Below are 23142 nucleotides of genomic sequence, written 5' to 3'. Positions count from 1 at the left end.
TAGTGAGGAAGAAAAAAAAAGTTGTTTTTATTCACAGAAGAAATACATATGTATTTATACATATTTATGCATCTATTTGGTTTGCTTAATTATTTTGCAGTTAGCTGAGTAGTTAGACAACCACTGGATGTGATAAGAAAGAATCTTCAAGTCTTCATCGTGGGTGCCTTCCAACTCATTACTGAAATCTCCCAAAGTTTCAATGACAAGAAGTGACTTTTGGATAACAGCCATAAACAGACAGACCATAAGTGATTTAGAACAAAAATATTTTAATTCAGATGGCAAACAAGCTATGCTTTTCTTCTTATTCCTAATTTTTGGTTTACAAATCTGCTGCAAAAACATAGTAGGAAGTAATCTGTTTATGCTTCAGTTTGTGCATAGATAATTGATGGAATGCCCAGAAATAAACAAAATACAAAACTTTAGGATCTCAGAATGGGAGTGAAATGAAGCCTACATTTCTGCAGACTTGTATCTGAACATACAACTACGTGAAAGGAAAGCCACAGCAATGAAGCCCAGACAGCACAGCCTATTAGATCTCAGGGGAGTGGAAGTAAGTCTTTAAGAGGGGGAGCAGTTTCCTGCACCCAGCACCTGACCACTCTAGCAGCTTAAAAGTTCTTTTTTTTTTTTTTTTTAAAAAAAAAAAAAGGCCAAAAAAACCCCAAAAACAAAACCCTCACAAACACCACACAGCACACACTGTCAAAAGTATGGGGAAACCCAAGATCTTATTGTATGGTGTATTAAAGATCAGTATTTGTCGAAGCCCTTATATGAATTGAGAGTACAAAGTCCATAGAAGTCCCACAGATCTGTGCTTCTAAAACATTCAGGCACGTTCCAAAATTCTATTTTCCATCCATGCCACGATGCGAAAGTGTTCCCAGGTATGTATCTATAAACTCTATGGATGCTGCACAGGCACCAAACTGCCTTCTGTTTAGCCAGTTAGAATTATAAAAAGCATACCATCACAGAGCAAGCTTTCTCGGTGGTGTTAAAAATATCATTAATGATTCACTGACTTCCTGCTCCCACCAAAGCACTGTTCTAGAAACTGGCATTTTCTCTTAAATTCTCTAAGACACTGTCATTTTCTCTTAAATTCTCTAAGACACTGTCATATCTAATGACTACTCTTTGGTCTGCCATCCTCACGCTTCTAAGAGACAGTTAATAATAATGGATTCACAGGAGAATTAATGGAGGCCAAAAGAAGTATCAATCTGTAATTAATAGGGGAAAAGAGGGAAAGTACTGGTTATGTCATTTTTACTTAATAGACCTTTACTCTCCAAACAATCCTATTGTCTCCACCAGAAACTCATGCACAAAACATCGAGGGCTAAGTAAAGAATAGTGGTAGAGGTCTGGCCCAATATTTTGTCACTAAAATACCTAGATAATAAATACTTTGGAGACCACATCAAGCGATTGATTCTCCTAAGCAGGGATAAATGATTCCCCCCTCATTATTTTCATAGCCAGACTTGTACTTCCATAAATTTTTCTCATCAATGCACAGTGTATTCTCATCCATAAGCTAAGAGGAGCTTGAATCTAAAAGTAATCGTTAGGTATGTAACACGTGATAAATAGTAAAACGACTTCGCTCACAAAAATATAGGGACATAATTTATTAATTTAATACTAAAAAATCACTGAGTGATCCTAACTTTGTAAGCCCAACAAGATAAACAACAATGAATTTACTAATACTAAACCATTGTGACGGGACTCTTTTCCAGATTGCCTAGTCTAGCCCATACAAATTAAAAGTCTGAGCAGTCACACACTGGAAACTTTAGAATGTTTTCTCAATAATAATAGGTGTTAAAGATTAAAGCTGAAGACATAATCATGATAATACCTCTGCCTATCAGCCCAAGGTCCATAGTTGAAGTCTGTTCCCTTTCCACAAACAATGTCCAAACCCCAACATGGTGGCAGATCCTGTAATTTGCTGTCTTCGTTGTTTGCTTCTCCATCATTACTTTCCTCCGTCTCCTCTGGTACAAGACCTATATTACAGAATATAATAAACGGATTATTAAAGGAAGCTGCTTCAAATTAGCAGGAAAAATGTTTCCTAAGCACAAGACAATTCAAGTGTCCTGATGTCAGTTTTATTTGAGACCGCTACGTTACATGAATATCAAGCCACAATTCAATGCAGAATTCCAGGGGAAGGGCAAGAATACGACCAAAAATCCTCAGGATTTTCTGAAGCACTGCTCACTAGTATCAGTGAAATACTGACATACACAACAGTGTTATCTCTTAAGTATGCTTTTTTCATACATGTATGTAAGTATGCTTTTTTTTTTCATACATCTGCATTCACTTACGAATCCTGCTTACAAACCAAGTTTTGAAACAAGATTAAGTTAAAATAATTTCTACAGACAACGCAGGCAAATAAAAAGGAAGACTTACTACAGTAGACCCAGAGTTACTAGCAAAAATTCAAGCAGTCACTCAGCAACGATCCAAAATTTCTACCTATCCTATACCAGTATACATCATGATCGAACATGTTACCTTTGTTCAAGATTCAGGCAATACCTTAAGTGTAGTCAGAGCAAAAGCTTCTGCAAACTGAAAAAACTCCAGCAAAATTAAGTGGTAATACGCTGGATTTAAAGTGCAAAAGACAGACACCACAATATTCAGATATCCATGCACCAAATAAACTTCCCAAAAACCCCAGTAGGTATTGACTATAAATTGTTCCCACTCCTGAAGTACTTTTGGAAACCTACATCATTAAAGTTTACAGCTTAAAACAGAACTTGTTTCAAAAACAAGTATGAAGAGTAATTGCTTCCATGTTGCATATAGACTTACAGAAGGCACTGCTGGCAGAGTACCTACATCTATATAACACTACTCACTGTTAAAAAAAAGTTTGTTCTACATGTACAGTTTTTCATCTATGAAGTTCCCCAGGTCTCTTACATGAAAGGGTCTAGAAGTCGACAACAAACATTAAAGAGAATGCAGCTCAAAATTTCACTCCCTTCTAAATTTACTCTCCCATTTGTTTCAGTGGAATTTTTTTTTCATTTGCAGAAAAATAACTTATGAACTTATAAGCGTACTTATGAATGCTTTTATGGGCTCCAAAACATTACACTAACTCTTTCAGCATAGAAATTTTTCAGCCTAAAAAAAGAATTTGCTTAGCAAGTCCAGACAATTAAATAAAAAAATAGCCTTCAAACCCATTAAAATTTTATTTTTGTATTGAACAGAAGGTACCTGGTTCATCCATATAGTAATAGATATCAACATCATTGGACTGCATTACAACAAAACCTTCCCCCATCAGCCTCGGTGGCCTGTAATGGAAAAGAGTGCGAAGATAAAGATTAAAAAGCAATACACTAAAGTTAATCTTCATGAATTGAAGTAATTTTAAATGCAACACATTAAGCAAAATGGAAGAGATTACATAAGTCAGGCTCACTTGTATCTTGTAAGTAGTACACATTTAACCACTGAATCATCAATAAAACTGCTATCTGCATCAAGCAAGCCAACAGTGGAGATAAAATGTATGTGGTACCTGACCAGGAAGATTTTTTGGGCAAGACTCAAGTTTGATGTGATCCCATGACACCAGCTCCATGTGTCTGTGCTGGTCTTGCCAACAGCCTGGCTGCAGGCTATCTACAAGAGCCACAGGCTACCTTGGCTACCAGGCATTGGTCTCCTCATGTTACCAGAAGGGCAAACAGAACGGACAGAAGTGCCCGAGCCACACCACAGTCTGTCCAAATGCAGCTGTTTGTGAGCTAAATTTGAAGTGCAGGTTGTAACTTCCATCCTCTCTTTCCTTCCCTATCATGCTGTGATTCCTGGTCTATCTGCTACCTCGGACTAAACGAGCTTCTGAAAATAAACACTGTGAATATTCAAGTCTATCTGGTCTCAAGTCTCCTATCAAAAAGGCAACTATCATATTGCTAGGTTATGTCTACTCTGATTTGCAAAAAATACTTGATCATTACGTTATAATTATTATTATTACATAAAGTAATTTAAATGTTTGGTTAACTCAAGCATGAAGATACCACGTTCCTCTCCACAAAGACATTTCTCAGGTATCATAAACCACAACCAACTATAAAAGTTTTACTTTCAGTGTTTCTTTCCATCAAGAGTTCCTTTCTCCTTGTCCTATATTGCTTCTTCTAATTGTTTTCTTACTAAAATAGCACTCTAAACCAAAGGGACAAGATATCTTCAGTAATTAGACCATTAGTTTAAAAAAAAAAAAAAAAAAAAGGCTCTTCTTCCTTAATAACATTTCCCTCAATATAAAAGGATCTAAGTGATGAAACTAATACGTGAAACACTTCTAACACTACTATATTGGTATATTAGAATCCCTTTCTTACAGTGTTACCACATGTTAATTTACATAATATTACATTTTATAGTAGTAATATTATTATAATGCAAAAATTCTATTTTTACTGCAAAAGACATTTTTGCCACTTTTCAGCCACTTTTCTAAATTTCCACCTCGTAAAAAAAAAAGAATAAAAGAAAATTCCAATGACAGAAATACAGAGTCTAGGAGCATGAAACACATTGCCCATTTTACTACAGCTCAAATTCAGGAAAGCTTGGAAAATATGTAAGACAGCAGATGATGATTCCATGTACTGCCAAAAAGCAACAAAGCAGTAATATTAAAATCAATTTTATTTTGAGAGTAACGACAGCAGTCAAAGATGAAATACTTTCTATTCACTCCCAATTTTCCAATTATTTCTGTTTTCTGCCCAAAACTGAATCTCCCCAGTGAGATGCAAATAGAGCAAGATGTGAAAAAAAATTGTTTAGTGGTTCAGGAATAGAAGTGGGAAGGAAAGCATTTAGAGATATATAAATAGTAGTTCATGGGAAAAGCTCAGTTTATTCTGCCCACACTCCTCAATAGGCGCACGCAGGTCAGCAAGACTGGGAAGCACACCATGGCACAGCAGCACGAGTTATAAATTATTCTTAACAGGGACAAATTCTACGATCAGTGTTCACTGTACAGCCATGCGAAAAAAAAGACGACAGTACCGCTTCTTTTTGCTGTATTCTCAGCTTAAAGTGCACATGAAACTACCTCTGCAGGAAGTGGGAGAGGAAGGTACCTAATGAGGCTGCCTAACCCACCCTCAGGAGGAATAATTACATCTTGCCGGACTTAGCTGATGGAGGTGATAGAACCTTAGAAACCTCACCACACACCATTTGCAAAAACAAATTAGATAACGGTAATGAATGATAATGAGATCACCATCACCGTTAAAAAGTATTTCCTAGTATCTATCCTAAACTTCCACGTTGAGCCTGCTGACTTAGTCACTGCTCTGCAAACTTGCTCTGCTTTGATCTGTTTTTCCTAGCACAACTTTTTTCTTTTTCCCTTGGGTTTTGGAGGATTTATTTGCAAAAAGTGATGGAGGCGTTAAGATATCTGTTTGTAATATAATATGACAGTTTTCAAGGTGGGTTTTTGATGTTTGTATCGATTAGTCAGTCTGTTATAAATTTCACCAAGTCACTTAGCTGTTTTTTGTACGCGCATCGCCTGCGGGAATTTCTGAAAGTTAAGACAACCAGCTTAAATTTTAAGCCAAAGAAGCATAAGAGGGCAGGCTCTAAAGATTCAAACATTCCCATTTCCAGTGAACTGGGTCATCTGTTGAATCTATCCCATAAATTAGGGCACGTTTTCTGCACACATGCCATCCTTCAGCCATCAGGAGCTGCAGGGATGGTAACAGCATGAAAAGAAAATACTTAGCGGAAGCAGGGGAAAAAGCTAATAGTTTGAGTATCTTAATCCTATTTTGTTTTAATCTTGTATGTTTTCAATATTAGTTGGAGAAATTTCCTTTGTCGTCATGTTGGAAGAGTAAGATTCTGTACACATCCACAGAATGTTCTTTGAAAACATATAAAGGCGTATTATGGACGCCAGTATTTGGCTGATACAAAGCCAATTAAGGTACAGTCAAATGATGTGCAGTTTACTTCCAAACATCATAATTCATTCTCTGGATATTGTTGCTTAGGAGGTATAAAATAGATATAATCATTTTACATGAACTCATAGGTGCAATTGTTCAAGGATAGTATACGCTATTTATTTTTTGTTGAGCAAATAATGCCTGTGAAAGACTTTGAAATTTAGCATTTTTGTCCAAATTAACTGTTGAACATATAACATTGTAAGCATTAAATAAGATACTACAGAAAATTATGGCTATGATGTCCATACTGTATCAATCAGGAATGTTAACATAGTATGCACATAAATGTCTTGCTAGTTAAAGTATAATAAAATAAGAGTTCTAGTGTCAAATCACTTCATGCAAGCACTCTTTCTTTTGTTTGACTTACTACCTTTCAGTTTGTTAAAGCTGCATAACCCCGCTTATGCGGAATATACAGGGGTAAAAGGATCAGTGATCTGTCTTCAAGAGATAACGTGATTTCTCCTAGAGCAAGCACTGTGCAGCTTTTGACCATTTTTAAAAGATATTTTCCAAACCACGTGCGAGTCAGCTCTACAGAGGTCACCACCTTAAACCTTGCATTTATCCCAGGAATTTAGTGCTGTCAATGTCTGCGTACAGCTATAATACCTGAGTGAAGGAAAATAAAAGTTGAATGCAGGATGCCCCATCCCTGGAAATATTCAAGGCCAGGTTGGACGGGGCTCTGAGCAACCTGATCTAGTGGAAGATGCCCCTGTCCATGGCAGGGGGGGTTGGACTAGATGACCTTTAAATGTCCCTTCCAAGTCAAAGTTTTCTATGACTTTTTGATTAATCATATTGCAGAACAAATACACACACACAAAAAAAATCTACAAAGAGATAGAAAGACAGTACTTTTCTTCATAAATAAAATAGTTTCAAAGATCTAACATTTAAAACCTTCAGAGCGGTAAAAATGCCAACTGTCTAAATGCACTAAGAAAAATAAAGTCACAGAAACACAACCAACATTCTTTTGCTCACTTTCTTAAAATAAATAATATGGAAACAAAAATACCCAGAACTTACTCATCATTTTGAAGACCAACATATCTTGGACTTGGAACCAGCATGACTCTAACATTTTCCAATTTTCCTTTCACAATGTGCATAAACTGATCGAGGTGGCTCGAAGGTGGTTTTGTGGTGTATGTCAAAAAAGCATCATCAAAGTTAATACAAAGTGTTTGTGGCTGATAATGATTCCCAAATGCCAAGCGACCCTAAATCAAAAAGAAAACAATTATTCATTATACACTGCTCTTTTATATATATATATAAGAAAATATATAAAATTTACCTATAATAATGCAGCTTAACCAGCAATCTGAAATACAGATCATAGACAAAAATCCTAGCCACATTCTGTGCACATCTAAAAATACTACCTGGTACACTAAACTCTCAATATTCTATCTCATATCACCTCAGTAACAGGTTTCCTGTTTTTTTTGGGAGGCAACATTAACTTTTAAGGAACATGTTCAAATATCCCTATTAAAAGATGCAGGGAAGAAAAGAAAAAAGAAGGGAAAAAAAACCCCAAACACCTGTCAAAAACCCAACACACCACACATTGTGCAACACCCATTACTTAGCTTCATTATTTGGTGATACTCTTGAAAGTACTACAATTCTAAGACACAAGTATTCCCCACAACAGAGAAAAAAACCCATGTGTTCCATCAGCACCAGCAGGATTTGTGACTGTGTCAGACTGTGTCACGGGAGTGCTGGTCGTGTCATTTTAAAACTCTTTTAAAGCATGAAGGAGAACAAAAAAATAATAATCAAAAAGTATGTACAAGAAAAATGAATGGCAAGCCTGATTTTTAAACATACGCTGCTAAATATTTTCATTAACAGGGTCTTTTCACTTACCGTGCTCACATTGACTTTAATGACTGGAATAAGTGATCTCCACGAAGAAGAAGGGTCTTGAGATTCTGTTTTCACTTTAACACTACAGGAAAGAATGGGTTTTATTATTTTATCTTTTCTGCAAAAGAACTAACCAACCTTTTCTTCTGGGGGTCTTCAGTGCACAGATCTCAGGGAACACTCCTTCCCACAAGGGTGCCTCCTCTAAAGGACGTGCTAGCAGACTACTGCAGGCTCCTCCAGAGCCTGGAAGAAGAGCAGGAACCATATGCAGCTAGACTTTGGGTGCTGGTATACTGAGCTGACACAGGTAGAAAACAAGCGTGCCATGTTTAACACAGAGCAATAGTTCTTGAATAGTTCAATAAATCTTCCTCAGTGGAACTTGGTCTGTTCTAAATATTCCTATTTACGTGTGGGATTTTTCATTTCCCAAGACATGTCCTCCTCAAAGGCAGAAGTCCTTCCTGCATCGGTCAATAAAGGTGTAAAATGAAAACATGAAGAGCCTGGCTTGGAGGCACAGCCCTTCTCCAAACTCCAGACTGCCACAGCATCCTGCAGCTGCCCACTATCTGTAATTCAATAACAAGTACTGGCTTGGCCAGCACCAGTGGAAGAACTCAAGTCTCATTAGATCTTCTCTGCTCCTGCCAATAAATCAGTCCAGTGCAATTCTGCCCAAAGAGAGGCTTATTATTGAACATCCGACTCCATTACGCATAAGCCATGTAGAAGAACTTCTTATAGACCCTGCACCATCTTTTCTGGGGTACCCCCAAAAAAAATAAAATCAGAAAAGATAGTTTGTGTAGCTAGACATAAACACACACCCCTAAAAAAGACAACTTGTGAAATCAGCCCAAGCTTAAAGCTCAAAAACCAAGTCCTCCCAAACACCATATAGATCCTCACATTTTGCCTGTATAATGTCCTGAGCAGCTATTATTTCTACTGAGCAATACCATTATTATTCTGCAAGCATAATCCTCTTCAACACACACTCCCTTTCCACAGCGTGCTTCAAATAGATTTTTCAACCTGTCTCTGATCATTAAACAAGGAGGGTTTGGTTTGTTTGGTTGTGATTTTTTAATTATTATGGTAGGAAGTCTGAGGAAAGGAAAAAGATTTAGACTGTCAGGCTTGTCAGTGCAATTTCCCTCTCAGCTGTGCTTCAACCATTTGGCCTCCAGAGCATATGTTAACAAAACATTACCCAATTAGTTCAGCACTTTGCAGAACAAAGCATTGACAAAATAGCAAAATGAATAATAATTTACCTTTCAAGATTGGTATGTGTTCTCTGCCTCCCGTTTACTTGTGCTTTTTCATCATCTTTCTTTGCTGGAATTATTGTGGGATCCAAGCCAAATAGTTCTTGAAGTTGTCCATAAAGCTCAGAACGGTTGTACACATGGAATTCAAAGTCATTCACCATAATATACAGTCGTGTTTCTGCCTTTGGATCTAAACAAATAGTAGGAAAAGACTTACTAATTCTATTCTAACAATTCCTTGCAATATTTACAGTTTTTCAAATATGCAGATTTTGCAAAAACAATCTACACAGTAGTGAACAGCTGAAGTACATATTAAAAAGCAATAAAACACTCCACAAAATAATTACACCTTTCCAAGCAAATCAGTAAAACTTGGCAAATAAGACAGTTGCGTCCAAAACACAAAACCCAAAAGGCATTTCACCCTTAGGTCACAATCCAAAAATAAATCTAGACAGGAGCTGCACAAAATGGTAAGTGAGGTTTATTTAGTCTCATATTTAAAAATAAACAAAGAAAAATCCCTCTTGATGTACAGCACAGAAGCCCCGGTGCCAACTTCTGCTTTTTAGCACAGATATCGGTACTTGAGACTGATTCAATCTCAAAAACCAAATGGTTTTCTAGCAAGTTGTGTGGTACAGCAGGCCTCAGCTGAGAAAGAGATTTCTTTTACAGAGAAACAGAAAACATTAATAGGCAGAACTAACAAGAAGTACACTCATTTTGCACAATTGGTCAACATTTTCACAAATTTAAAATTTTAACTGCAATATCAGCTTGACTCTCTGATCCTTAAAAACTAGTTTAACATCTGCTGATCGCATACAGAGCTGTTTGTGACATACTTTGACATACTTTCGCCTTAGATAGTATGACCTAATTATGTAGTTAATGCGAGGAAAAAGCTCACACAGTTTCCCCCTAATTACCCAGTTGAAAGAGTGCCCATTACACGTTCACTCAAGAGACCTGTGCTGCTCTAAAACCTGATCTGGTCTTTCTAAGTCAAAGAGACTTTAGGAAGCTGAAGCATCAACGGTTATTACAGCAGTCCCCAGTCTGTAACTCAGGGGGTACAAACTGAAGGCAACATCTCCCACAGACACTAGAAATTAAAAAGTCAGAGCAAACACTGCTGCTGTTGTGATCAGGGTCAAGAGAAGAAATGCAGCTGCCCAAGAATCACAGTTTAAAGACAGCTGCTTTATTAAATGCACCCTCTTTGCTAACAAACTCATCTGTCTCCCGATGTTACACATCTATACAATGCCCCGTCCCAAGAATAGCAACCCACCTTTTACCCCTCACACCTAAATTGCCAGAAATTTCCGTATCACTATAAAAAAAAAAAAAAGTATAATAAATCTCCAGAAAGCACTGACATCACAGTTTTCTTGAACAGGAGACAGAGAAAAGTTAATGAGCCAGTTTCAGTTCCTTCCTGTTTTCATAAAAGCACTATCAAATCCATTCATTGGTAATGTTAACTTGCATCAATAACATATAGGCAAAGGATGACATGGACAAAGATTAGGATACACAATTGTTCACCTGGGAGATTTCAGTATCATCAAGAACACAAATAAATGTAATTTTTCAATTCCTGGAGGAAAGCATTAGACATTATTAACTAAATTAAATCATATGTAGTAATTCATTTATTCAAAGGGGATTTAAAGAGACAACTATCTCTTTTTCCTAATAACAAAAATAAGATTTGACCTCCACACACCAATTTGGTTGCCTGACACTTTTAGAAAAGAAAAAAAAAAAAGATAAGGAAAGCAAAAAGCACATCTGAATGTCATATAGTTAAATGATTCAAAGAGGCATATATGTAGGTCATGTAAAAGTAACTAACAGACTGATAGGAAAACACTGAAGTTTTATCAAAGTTTGTTGGAATACAGGTGACTAATGCAGATGAGATTTTGACATTTGCTTCCTAGAGAATTTAATCAAGATGTATTATCTATTTATTATTATTCAAATGTTTGTACCACACCTACCCAAACAATTCAACATAAACATACGCACTAAATAAAACCTAACGGAACATGAAACAAGTCACTCCTGACAATAAAAAGTAGAGGAACTGATTCCCAAAATGGTATTCCCCCTTCAAGCAGTAGTACCTCACAGACCACACTATGTGGTTTTACAACATGAAAATTGATAATCTGCTGTGGCCCCTAAACCAAGACATTTGGGTGTGCCTTATTCCCAACATAATGCTCCAACTTTTGTTCCTAAACCACTTTCATTTCTCAAGTATGTACAAAACCTACTCTCACGTTCCAGTACAGTTTATCTTAACACTCAAAGCAGGAAGACAACCCACATACTTGGCTTTTTCTATGAAGTTCTTGCAACATTGGTATGACATGCCTAGGACAAACAAGTAATTATTTAAGAGAGTATTTTATTCACATTACTTGGTTGTCAGACCTATACACCTCTGACCTCCTTGGTTACTTGGATTATTTGTCCACTAATTCTGCCGTCTTAAATGTCAGCAGAAATGGTTAAAGCCTTGCGATACTGCCAAGCAAAAATACCACCACAAAAGACAGACACAACTATCTTTATTGCATTAAGTTCAATTCATTTTTTCATTCTGTGAGCCACCAGAGAAATATGTTTTAACTAGCAGATGAAGAAAATTCTATGAAAACCTGTTGGACAATAACCTGTGGTTGGAAAAATCTAATTAACTCTAAGACTAGGTTCCACTTTTTGAATTAGTCTTCTTACAGTATAAAAAACTTGAGTTGTGTTCTGTCACCTTAGAAGCTTAGTAATGCCTCAATAAAAAGAAGGGAGCAACTCTTCCTAATTCATATCACTATATTGAAAGGTGTCTCGTATTTACCTGCGTAACACATATGCAGTACTCCTGCCACTGTTGAGTTGGTACTGACGAAGCAAGAGCTGTACAAGCTTGCTGACAAGTCTAAGAGGCTTCACGCCAAAGGACACTTTCCAAAGGGGAGATGGGAAAAAAAAAGCCCTCCAAAGTTCAATGACCTTCTCAATTAGTGCCCTTCTCAACTGTAGACAGTTGCCATTTCTGAACCTCCTTGAATTAGCAATGGAGTTGTGACGCTTCAAAAGTCAAGACAGACAGGACCTGAGACTCATTCAAGCAGACTCTAATCCTATAAATGACTAAGCACACATCACAAGGCTACTTATGTTTTCTACAACTGTTGTCTGCAGATACAATTAATCTCTTCCAGCCAATTTTAATCGCCCTTCTTCAGCCAGAGATAAGGAAGAAAAATAAATGAATTTTTCACTTCCCCATTTCTACAACCACAGATGTCATTCAAGACAAAGGGTTGTCAAGTACTATAGAACATCCCCTACCTTAACACTTTTGCTAAAATACTGACAGCCCAACACTAAACCTTGAAAAGTAAAATCACTTCCAGAACTTAAGAAGTCTCTATCATGGTTATAAACTTCAATACAGGGTCAATTATGCTTAGACTACAGCTAATGAAGGCTACTATTAAGGTTAACGGTTTGTCTTAAGAAGGGTTCAAGTCCCTGATAATGTATCCCGTATTTATTTCATTGTGGTGTTCTAGTCACACAGATCAACCAGTTAAAAGAACCCATACCTTCTGATGGTTCAATGTACTTCAGGTACATATTAACAAATCACTCACACACATGCCATCGTGCAAAGGAAGTGTTTTTCTGTAGGCTACCTGTCAACTTAAACTTTGAAACCTTTTTGAGAAACGTACCATGCTGTTTCTGCTTAGGGTTGTACATCTTCCACCAGCGAAATATGATAAATCCATCTTGAATTCTAAATCAAATAAATTTGATAAAACAGAAGTTAAGTGAGTGATAATCCAAAATCCTATGTGCGGCTGCATGACACGTTGCCTTATGCAGTGCAGAGATTTGCAGTTGCAGCAGTGTACGAGCAATATTAAAGCACAAAGCATTACAGCATGAAGCATACACTATAACGTACAATTACTGCATTAGCTGAAATTTGCACAAAACCCCATATCCATTGTCTTCTCAAGACTTTCCAAATTTAACAGTAAGAATCAAAATTATAAACTATTCGCTAATGTGTGGTTCACAAAACAAATTATTCTCAATTCCAGTAAATAAATGCAAAACCATTGGCCAAAATGAATCTTCCAGACTTAAGAGCAGGAGCAAGACATTAATGAAAAAATAGTTCTCCTTCCAACTCTAAAGTGTTTTCTTTCACAAATATTAAGGAAAACTAGAATCTTATCCCGTACACACTTCCAATTTATAACGCTCAAACAGCAAATGAGCTAACAAGTATCTGAGAATGTCTAAATACTACTATCAAAGGAGTCGGTTTATTTTTAACATTTATATATATATTCATTGCTCATTTGTAAGGCAGTATTTTGATATGTTATTTAGACATATACATTTAACTGTATTTGAAATCGCTATTTAGAAGGGTGATTTCCCTTGGAAATTTGTACCTGATAGACATGTCTTCTGTGATGAAATAGATTTCGCGAACCATGACTTTTCCAGACAGGACAGAGAAGGAAAAGGAACCTAGTGTGAAAAAAAGTGTTTATCAGACATTACTCTAAAGTTGTTGATGCTTTATTTTCTGAACAGGAAGAATATAGTATTCAATTGTCTGAAATGCATTTACTGGGTATCTTGAGTTTTCCCTTTGAAAAGACACTGACTTTCAGAAGAGAACGGAAGTCAGAGATTCAGAACATACAACACAAAAAGTACGCAACTCTAAAAGGTGCTGCATTTGGCACCACCCAAAAATGCAATCAACCCCTGAGAGACACTAGTCACTCAGGAACATTCAAGTGTCTTCCAAAGCTTACGAAAAGAGTTAGGAAAGCCATTTTGAACATTTATAGTATCAAGCCTTTGTATGCAAGACCATAATTAGAGAAATAAAGATTCCTGACAAAATAATTTTTCAAGTTTTAAATGGCTATAATGTTTTCAGTCCAATTATTATGACAAATTGTGTTTACAGCAGGAAGGATTAATAAGCATGAAAACACCAGCAAGTAATGCAATAGCCCATATTTTTCCTAAGGCTTTTCAGCTCGTCCACAGAAAGTTAAGTAAAATCTGATTTAAAAAAAAAAAAGAAAAAAAAAAATCAACATTAATCGATTGAAGCCAAGCTGTACATCATGGGATTTAATTAATGTTATGTTCTTCTTAGTGATTAAGTTTATAAAGAACACCATATATTTGGCCAGCTACGTCCAGCTGCCTTTACTTAATAGCAATTTCACAGAGACATTTTAATAAAAGCCTATAGATCAAGTGTAGCAGCCAATAAGTATTTCATCTATATTGCTGTTCAAAAAGCTGGATTTGAAGATGGCTTGGATTACAGCTCTTAAATTCTTGAGGACATAAGCAAATTATTGCAAGGGTCTCTTTGGCAGGCAAACATTGGTGGGATTTTTTGTTTTTAAGTTTTCACTACATTTATGATCAATAGTTGCAGAAAATGTCTAGAACTAAAGTCATAGTTACTCTGGGAAGTAAACAGAAGAAGTCACAGAAGAATAAATGAAAGAAAATTAAAAGTGCGATCAGAGTGGGGTTGTGGGATACAGCCCTCTGTGACTCAGCACCAGATATTTTTGAAATGTGGGTGAGCACCCAAGTGATTTGTACTGACCTGTTTTATTCAAAAGTGTTTAAAAAAAAAAAAAGTTAATGGATTTTGATGCAAATGTTCTAGCCAGTATAAATTCTACATAGCACAGTCCCAGTATGGTTCAGCCTGGAGAAGAGAAGGCTCCAGGGAGAGCTTATTGCAGCCTTTCAGTACCTACAGGGGGCCTATTGGGAAAGATGGGGACAAACTTTTTAGAAGGGCCTGTTCCGATAGAACAAGGGGTAATGGCTTTAAGCTAAAAGAGAGAACTTTAAACTAGATCTAAGGAAGAATTTTTTTACATGAGGGTGGTGAAACACTGGCACGGGTTGCCCAGAGAAGTGGTGGATGCCCCATCCATGAAAGCATTCAAGGTCAGGTTGGAGAGGACTCTGAGCAACCTGATTTAGTTGAAGATGTCCCTGCTCATTGCAGGGCTGTTGGACTAGATGGCTTTTAAAGGTCCCTTCCAACCCAAACTATTCTATGATTCCATGACACTAACCATTATGATTACAGAGCTTTGAAAAAGGGATAATGGAAAACATACAGATTTTAAGTACACAAAGTATACAGACTAAACAGAAAAAAGTAAACTCGACTTAAAATTAAAAAACTCATCAAGTGCACTTTAATATAAAATAACGAGAGACTTTAATGAAAAAGGGGGGGTGGTTTTCTTCTTACAACAAGAATCCTCCCCTAAAGCATGATATTGAACATCTTTTCTTCTTAAATTAAACCCATGCTGACCGTTTTCAAATTACTATAACAAAAGAACACTTCGAGTTTTTAGCAAATTGAGGTATAATAAAACGCAGTAGATAAACTGCAGCATTACAGTAATCAGAACTTACCAATATGGATGTAGCCATGTTTATACAATCTGTTAAGAACCAATGTTAAAATGAGTCCAATGTTCCGGGAATTATAATAAGTTAGGTAGATAATCCATCCACAAGACAATATTGTCGCTGTTGAAAGATTAAAATGAATTAGAATATTTTTTAAAGTACGCTGACCTAGATAAAAGTCTTACCTATTAAGACTACAAAGCACAACAGTGTTCTTCCAACTCTACAAAAAATAAAATTTGAGACTGATGGGACACTGTAATGGGAGTTTTCAGAGAGACGGTGTGAGAAGGGTGTGAAAAGATGGGAGGGAAAGAAGGGGAAACAGGAAGTTCGGAAAAATATAGATTCTTCACCGCTTTTCCATTCCCCAATATAAAAAAAACCTGTCCTCCAGAGGAACTGCAAAAGACACCACATATTTCATTACATCTCTTATCATTCAAGAAGTTAAATTTCATAGATCAAATCATAACAGTCATTACCCTACACAGTCATTTATTTCAAAACACCCAAAAAAAACAACACTACAAAAGTCATCCTACGTTCCTTCTCCAAACCGTGAACTGTAACTTAAATTTCTAGTCTTTCATATCTCAGCACAGGAAACAACATTATCACATCTGAAACCATTTCCTAAGTTGCTGTATCCTGAGAGAAATGTACCAGTCCTTGGGTCAACAGAAATCTGTCAACATGTTCAAGCATGGAATTTGATAGGAAAAAAAGGAAACAGCAATCCAATGAGAAACATGTTTTAAAAAAAAAAAAAAAAGAAAAAAAGAAAAAATTAGGTCTGCTAATCCCCAAAGTAAATTTTACTTTAGTTGATTAAGAACTAGTAACCTATTTCTAACTACAAGGGTTCTCAAAGCTTCCAGAAGGACAAACCCAAAAGGAACGGGACTGACAGGTAAAGGAGTAGTTCTAACTCCATTTACTGATAATTACCATTCAGTTTCATCCAAAGCGGAGTAGGAAAGAAAGCAATTTTTGTATTTGAGGTATCCCTACTCAGTATACTAACTGAACTTCGTAAAAGAAGTTTTTCATTTGTGCATACACTTCATGCTGAAAACTCAGATTTATTGTGCCTTTTATGGGAAATCAAAAGTGCAGAAAGGCATACAAGTGATGCCTTCACTCTGCAGAGTTCAGATGTTTACTCAAAAAACTCCAAAACAAACAAACAACTCACAAAAAATTACAAAAACAACCTGTCTTTTTACTGCCCCTTAACTTTTTTGCAGTGGGATGCTTCACTGCTTTGTAACAACACCTGTGCTTTGTTGAAAGATGAGGAGAAGGTAGAAAAGAACGACTTGCATGACTTTGTCTTTTCCTTACTGAAAAATGGATCCAGTGTGACCAAAATTCAAGTAGTTCATACACTTGGGCAGGTAAGCTGCTTGACACATGAACCAAACCAAATCTGTGTGGGTGATTACACAGGAACAAGGTAGGGAGGGTCAAAGCTACATCCCAGGAAAAAAACTGCTCTTGGCACTCAATGAAGGCACACTCCAAGGACAGCATTTGCCTCCCCTCACTTTCAGATGAGTAAATTATTTACTGCTGGGCCACTATCAAAGTAGTGAGAAAGGTGGAGTGACTCACACCCAAAGGGTCTCATTCCAGCAATAAAAGTTAATTTGAGATTAAAGTTCAACTACACCGTTAACTTCCAGATACCTAAAGCCAAGAAGGTACCCTTTTAAGGTGACATAGACTGAGAAAAATCAGCAATCTAGTGCAGTTTCCAGGCACTATGGTCCTAACCTGCTGCCTTTACCATCAGTCTCATCTCTGCCACAAATTGTAGCCTTTTCTTTTCCCTCACCAAATTTAGTCTCTGCTGTTAAGTGACAGATCTCATAAACTCTATTCATCTCATTATTATATTCTTGATTTTAAAAGCCTCTTCACTGAAACTACACTTCGGAAATTACATTTGGAAAGCTTCACTGTATGTGATTTTTAGAAAGGATTCCAGAATTGAGCAACAGCTCTTTGAGGTGCATGTTCATTTCTAGAATTCATAATTTCTTTTACTGGGATCAATAGTTAACTGCTTCAGGACTCAGAAGAAGAAACTGTTGTCTTTTTTTATTCTCTTGTAACAGGATGCCATAGGTCAGCAGGTGAAAGTGAAGGAGCAATGGCTGGTTGAAACTGGGTCAGTTAATAAATATTACTTTAATATGTTTCTATCCAAACCTCGTAATAACAGGAGGCTACCCAGCTTCTTCTGTTGTGTCATTGGTTCTAGAATACCAAATGGTTTCTTGCACTTGAAGACATCAGCAGCTCTCCAAAACTGCATAACTGCATGTATGTCATTCTGCCCATAGAAAAAGGGGATGGACTATATTATTTCTTGAAGTTCCACCCACCCTTCTGTGAAACAGCAATTTTTAAGTTTAATATATTCAGGCAAATAAGAAAGATAAGCAAAGCTTTTGGTTTAAATAATAGCTGTTACATGGAATTGCTTATATCCTACATACTTTCCAAGTAGAATTACTAATAGTTTGCTCTAAGAATCCAGTGCAGAGAGGGAACACCAGAGAAAGAAAATTCTGCAGGCTGCAAATGGACACTTTTATTCTTTGGTAAAAGACCCGAACATCTCTAAGGCTCAAGTCAAAGCTTCCGGAGACAAATTTTTCAGATCTGTTCTGCACCTGTTCTGCATTTAACCACAAGCAACTATCAGCATGGTGACTTCCCTTATTTTCATCTTGATTACACTTAGAATTTTATGTTGAGTACAAACTTTCCATGTCAACATATTAAAAGCGAAATAAATTATACTCAGAAAGCACCTTTCGCTAATTTCCCTATGTTCTTTTCATTCAGTTTGGCCTACTGAAAAATAATTCCAGTACCTCAATAGCCAACAAACTCTAACTTCCCAGAAGTCAAAAAATAAAGTTATTTCTCCTGTGATGCCCCTCACTCCAGGTCTAAGAATCAAGGCTGAAAAGCAGGTATTATCTACCTTTGGAAAAGTCCCGATTCATCAAACACTTCTAGCACTCTCATCCGGACCTGAACACAGCTTAATTTTTATTTTGCTGTCCCTGACCCACCTGTTTGTAGACTTGGAAAATAAAAGTACCTACACACAAACATGAACAATAGCATTCATGCTATAAAAAAATTAGCAAAACAGCCCATAACCGAGTACACGATGGTTTGGCTTAAAGGCTTATTGTGGCACACAATTTATTCTAGAAGTTATGTCATGAAACACAATAGTCTTTATATCACTATTCAAACTATACCATATTAAAGGGCAGATATGTACGTATTAGTATAACGAAGTTATTGTATCTGCCTGACATGTGCTACAATCCTTTATTATGGTATTACAGTTAATCACTAGCTTACTTTGGTGTTAGAAAATACTTATTTAATGAAAAGAAGTTCTCACTGAGTTATTTTGCAGAGTTGCAGCTATAGAACATCATCCTTAAGCACATTGGACTTACCTCCCAAGTGTTGCAGCACAATTAGTATTGGAAATAATTCTATATTTTCTCTTTCTGAATTACTTAAGTAGCATTGCCACACCTCACTAAACAGTTGTATGACGAATAAAAATCTATTTTTAATGTTTTGATGCAATTTGGTAAGAAATTTGATATTAGTACACCAGTATTTAAAGAAGCATGTTTAAAAGTGCACACAAAAAAAACCCCAAACATTTAACCAAAACAGAACTGATTCACCTTACCTACTAATAGCCAAACAACATTGGAGTCATGTTCTGTTAGGAAGTCTTCCAACTGCGTGATACTTGGGACAAAACTATCATTTTTTCTTTGATCCATTGCTAAACTGTTTTTGCACCAGCACCTATAGAACTGCAAGCAAAAAAGACAACATCAGAACCAAAATGAGTAACAAGCACAATACAGTTTGGAGAAAACTGAGTATGTTAAATGACCTCTAGCAGTCTGTTTCACACAAATATGAATTTACTGGTTTTATTCCTTCAATAACATCTTCATGATTATCAACTCTTTCTTCTACTCTAGAGCTCCAGGAACACTCCCAGTCATCTCTGCTGAAACACGCCTTCCTAAAACAGATTACAGATCAATAGAATGCCAGGATATGGTCTCCAAATTTGGTACCCTGAATGCCCTGTGCAGCTTATAACAGCAAATAAATTTATAAAACTGTTGTACCATAGAAGTAAGTCAAATGGTAACTAAACACACAAGTAATAACGAGTCTGTATTAAGCCTTCTAACATTCAAAAAATTAATATGAGATAATATGAGACTGAACCCTCTGCCCTCACGGAAGGAGAGGCTGAAGCAGACACTTTCAGGACCTATGGAAAATTCCCATAACCTCATAATCCACTGTGTCCATTAATTCTCTTCTTTAGGATGGATTTGCATCATCGTATAAAAAAGTGACTACACAGTGTCTCTGTTATAGAGAGCAGAAAACCAGCCCTTCTGATCTTACACACTTATTCAAACCACCTATAAATCATCTTGCAACTGGGTTATGTTAATTAAGTGTGATTAACAGGGAGTAGCTCAACTCAGTAACATATGTAATTATACAGCAGTATTTTATTTGTATTAGTTTCATTTTAAGTCTTCTCCCTTGGATGTTATCTGTGAAGCCTTCTTACAGGAAGATAAGCATTAATTCTGGGGGAGTTTTTTTGGTGCTTTTTTTAACACATTCCAGCTTCCGGCAACCTATCTTCCTGTCAATATTCAACCCTCAAAAAAAAAAAAAAAAAAAAAAAAAGAGTAGACTTTATTTCTTTTTTTTTTTTTTTTTTAAGAAATCTTCGATGCTCTCCATCAAGAGCTCTAGAACATAAAACTAAGTAACACTGGTAAGACCTTAGATTTTGAGCAGCATAACATCTTTGGAATAGTCAGTTTTAGAAGTGTTACTAATAAAACTAACAATTTATCCAGTTTCCAATTTTTCCTGTAATATCCATACGAAGGAGAAGTTGAAAAAAACCCGCCTTTAATGCGCTTGTTTCTTCCCTACACTTGGGCAAACACAGTACCATGAACTAAGAGCCTAAGTTTTGAACTAAAATACAAGTAGAGTCCCAAGAATAAGTGCTAACAGTTGGTTTGGTACCTCTTCTCTAAGAAGAAATAGAACGGGGAGGAAATACCATGAAAGCAATAAACAGAAACAAACAAAAAAACAACAAAAAAAGCCTCAATGCCAAAACACCAGACATCGCTTCCAGCACTGATGATAAAGTAGCTACTAACTTTGCTCCCCTACAAAGAGGAATAATAAGCATCATATACACACATTTAAAAAAAAGAAGCCCATGTTTTAGAAGGGACATTATAACGGCAAATTAAATCACATAATGGCACTGTGATTTGCTTTAAGACATTCACAGTACCTTAATAAAAAACCCACATGTCAACTTGTATTATGAAGCAGATGATGCCTCTGCGGGCAGCCTCCAAGAGCCTTTAACCCGTGAATGACAGGGTAACAGGAGAAACCAAAATGAACACCCTCAGCATAAAGGAAGAAACAACTTGGGGTTTTTTCCCCCCTTTCTTACCAAGAGGGTCGTTATTTTGTGAGCAAGACCACCATGGAAGTGCTGTTAATTGGTGAGGACTGCCTATCACCTTAATGAACACCACCTCTATTTAATCCCTCAATAAAGCAACCTGTGGCTTTTTCCTAAAAAATTATCACCCAATGTTACTTGATACTGAGGCAGGACATTAAATATCATTGTGTTCTGAATAGGGCTGTGGCAAGACAACTCAGGCAAGTCATGGGATCTTGACAGTTACTTATGTAAATAAAGACCATCTTTTTTAAATAAAGACCATGATTTTTTGTCACCACTATCCATAAGCATAAATTGGTTATCCTTGGAAGTCTGCTGGAATAAATTGGCTATTTGCATGCAAATAAACACAGGAATTCCTCATCAGTTATCATGTGTCAGTATGTCATTTTGGAACTCTGCAGCTGATCCTTTAACACCCTGCCCCACTGCCGGGCACCTTTCACCCTTCATCAAGTCACCTCAGGAAGAAGATGATGGCAATGAAAGTGTAACCACCCAGAAAGAGGCAGCAGCAACACCTGCACTAGATGTGGGGTCTCAGTATGAATCTCGAAGGAAGCAGGTGCTTAATCCATTTAGATTACCAAGGAATTTTGGCCATATGAATTAGCGTAATACAAAGGGGAATGCATGTAGACACTTAAGTAGTACACCTCGTTTGTAACGTCATTGTGCATTTATACAGCATGGAGGATGGAGAGGAAGGATCAGGATCATCATAATCGTTACGAGGAAGAGATGCAGTCTCTTCAGGACAGATATTAGCTACTTTCAGTAACCAGCACTTCTTTCTGTTGACAGTCCTGCACCCATCTGCCTTCGTCTTCCATGCCCTACATACTGTACCCATAGATTTAAATCGTGCATAGCTCCCAGCTGCCTGCACTCATCCACCCTCTGTTATATTTATTCCTACCGGCAAATTACTTTGCAATCAGACAAAATATTAACTGTTGCGCTCTCCAGGAGCACTGACCCCTAGGTTGATAAACCTGTAATTTGCATTTATACTGCCACTCTATTCTTCTGAAGTAACAGTATACTTTCCAAAGCTTATTAGACAATGCTTGTAAGGATGAGACCAAAGTCTGGATGGGAAACTGATTCTTACCAGCCCTGATAACAGAGGAAAGAAAACACACCAAAAAGGAAGAGAAACCCAGAATTTCGTGTTTACCTCTCTGCACTTATTTATAGTATTTTCTCAAGGTCTCTGATATTTTGTGATGAGCTCAGTTAACACACTGGAACATAGTGTGAAACTTAGCAGGTATTTTGGGTTATTTGCTTTCCCCCTCTGCTTTTTTTTTTAAGCACATCTTTACTATTCAGTATGTCACTTGTGGCTCTCATTTACCATGTAGCATATTAATACATACAAAATGTATTAGCTTTCTCCTGGGAGGAGGACATGAGAAGAGGAGGATTCTGTAGCACTGAAGTGTCAGAATCCCACTACACATATTTATCTTCACAGGAGTCCTTTAAGTGGTTATGTAGTCTTCTTTCTGCAAATGAGATATCTGAAGCAAGGAGAGATAAAGGCCAAATTCTTTATTTATGATGCCCAAACTGAAATACTTGGGGCCTGCTTTTCAGGTTGTACATGTTTAGAGCACTTAGTGTGTTCAAAGCAGACAGTGGACTGGCTTGAAGATGTGAGGGTTCGATATTGCTGTAGATTTCCTCCTCCTGGGCAGACAGGCTTGCTTTATAGCAGAAACACACACTCACAGACACTTTTAAAAATTTTTTTTAATTACTTGTGCCACATGTTAATCCATTTTTCTCAGTACTA

At 36.8% G+C, this 23142-nt stretch overlaps 1 protein-coding gene across 9 annotated transcripts in view; it reads right to left on the bottom strand.

Moving 5' to 3' along the window:
* Positions 1-23142, bottom strand: part of BLTP1 (bridge-like lipid transfer protein family member 1) — a 114170-nt gene that overhangs the window by 86668 nt on the left and 4360 nt on the right. For all 9 annotated transcript variants that reach the window (XM_054204322.1, XM_054204323.1, XM_054204327.1 and 6 more), the window contains exons 2-10: positions 19485-19614; positions 15749-15865; positions 13720-13798; positions 12985-13049; positions 9227-9413; positions 7944-8025; positions 7092-7285; positions 3274-3353; positions 1883-2033 (exon numbers count right to left, since the gene is read on the bottom strand). In XM_054204322.1, the coding sequence (XP_054060297.1) occupies positions 1883-2033; positions 3274-3353; positions 7092-7285; positions 7944-8025; positions 9227-9413; positions 12985-13049; positions 13720-13798; positions 15749-15865; positions 19485-19581 (1052 nt within the window). In that variant the 5' untranslated portion in view covers positions 19582-19614. The remainder of the gene's footprint in view (positions 1-1882; positions 2034-3273; positions 3354-7091; positions 7286-7943; positions 8026-9226; positions 9414-12984; positions 13050-13719; positions 13799-15748; positions 15866-19484; positions 19615-23142) is intronic.

Source organism: Rissa tridactyla, chromosome 5 (assembly GCF_028500815.1).
Source record: "Rissa tridactyla isolate bRisTri1 chromosome 5, bRisTri1.patW.cur.20221130, whole genome shotgun sequence".
Classification (NCBI taxonomy): Eukaryota; Metazoa; Chordata; class Aves; order Charadriiformes; family Laridae; genus Rissa; species Rissa tridactyla.
The sequence above is the reverse complement of the archived record's forward strand: the minus strand, read 5'-3'. Positions and strand labels throughout refer to the sequence as shown.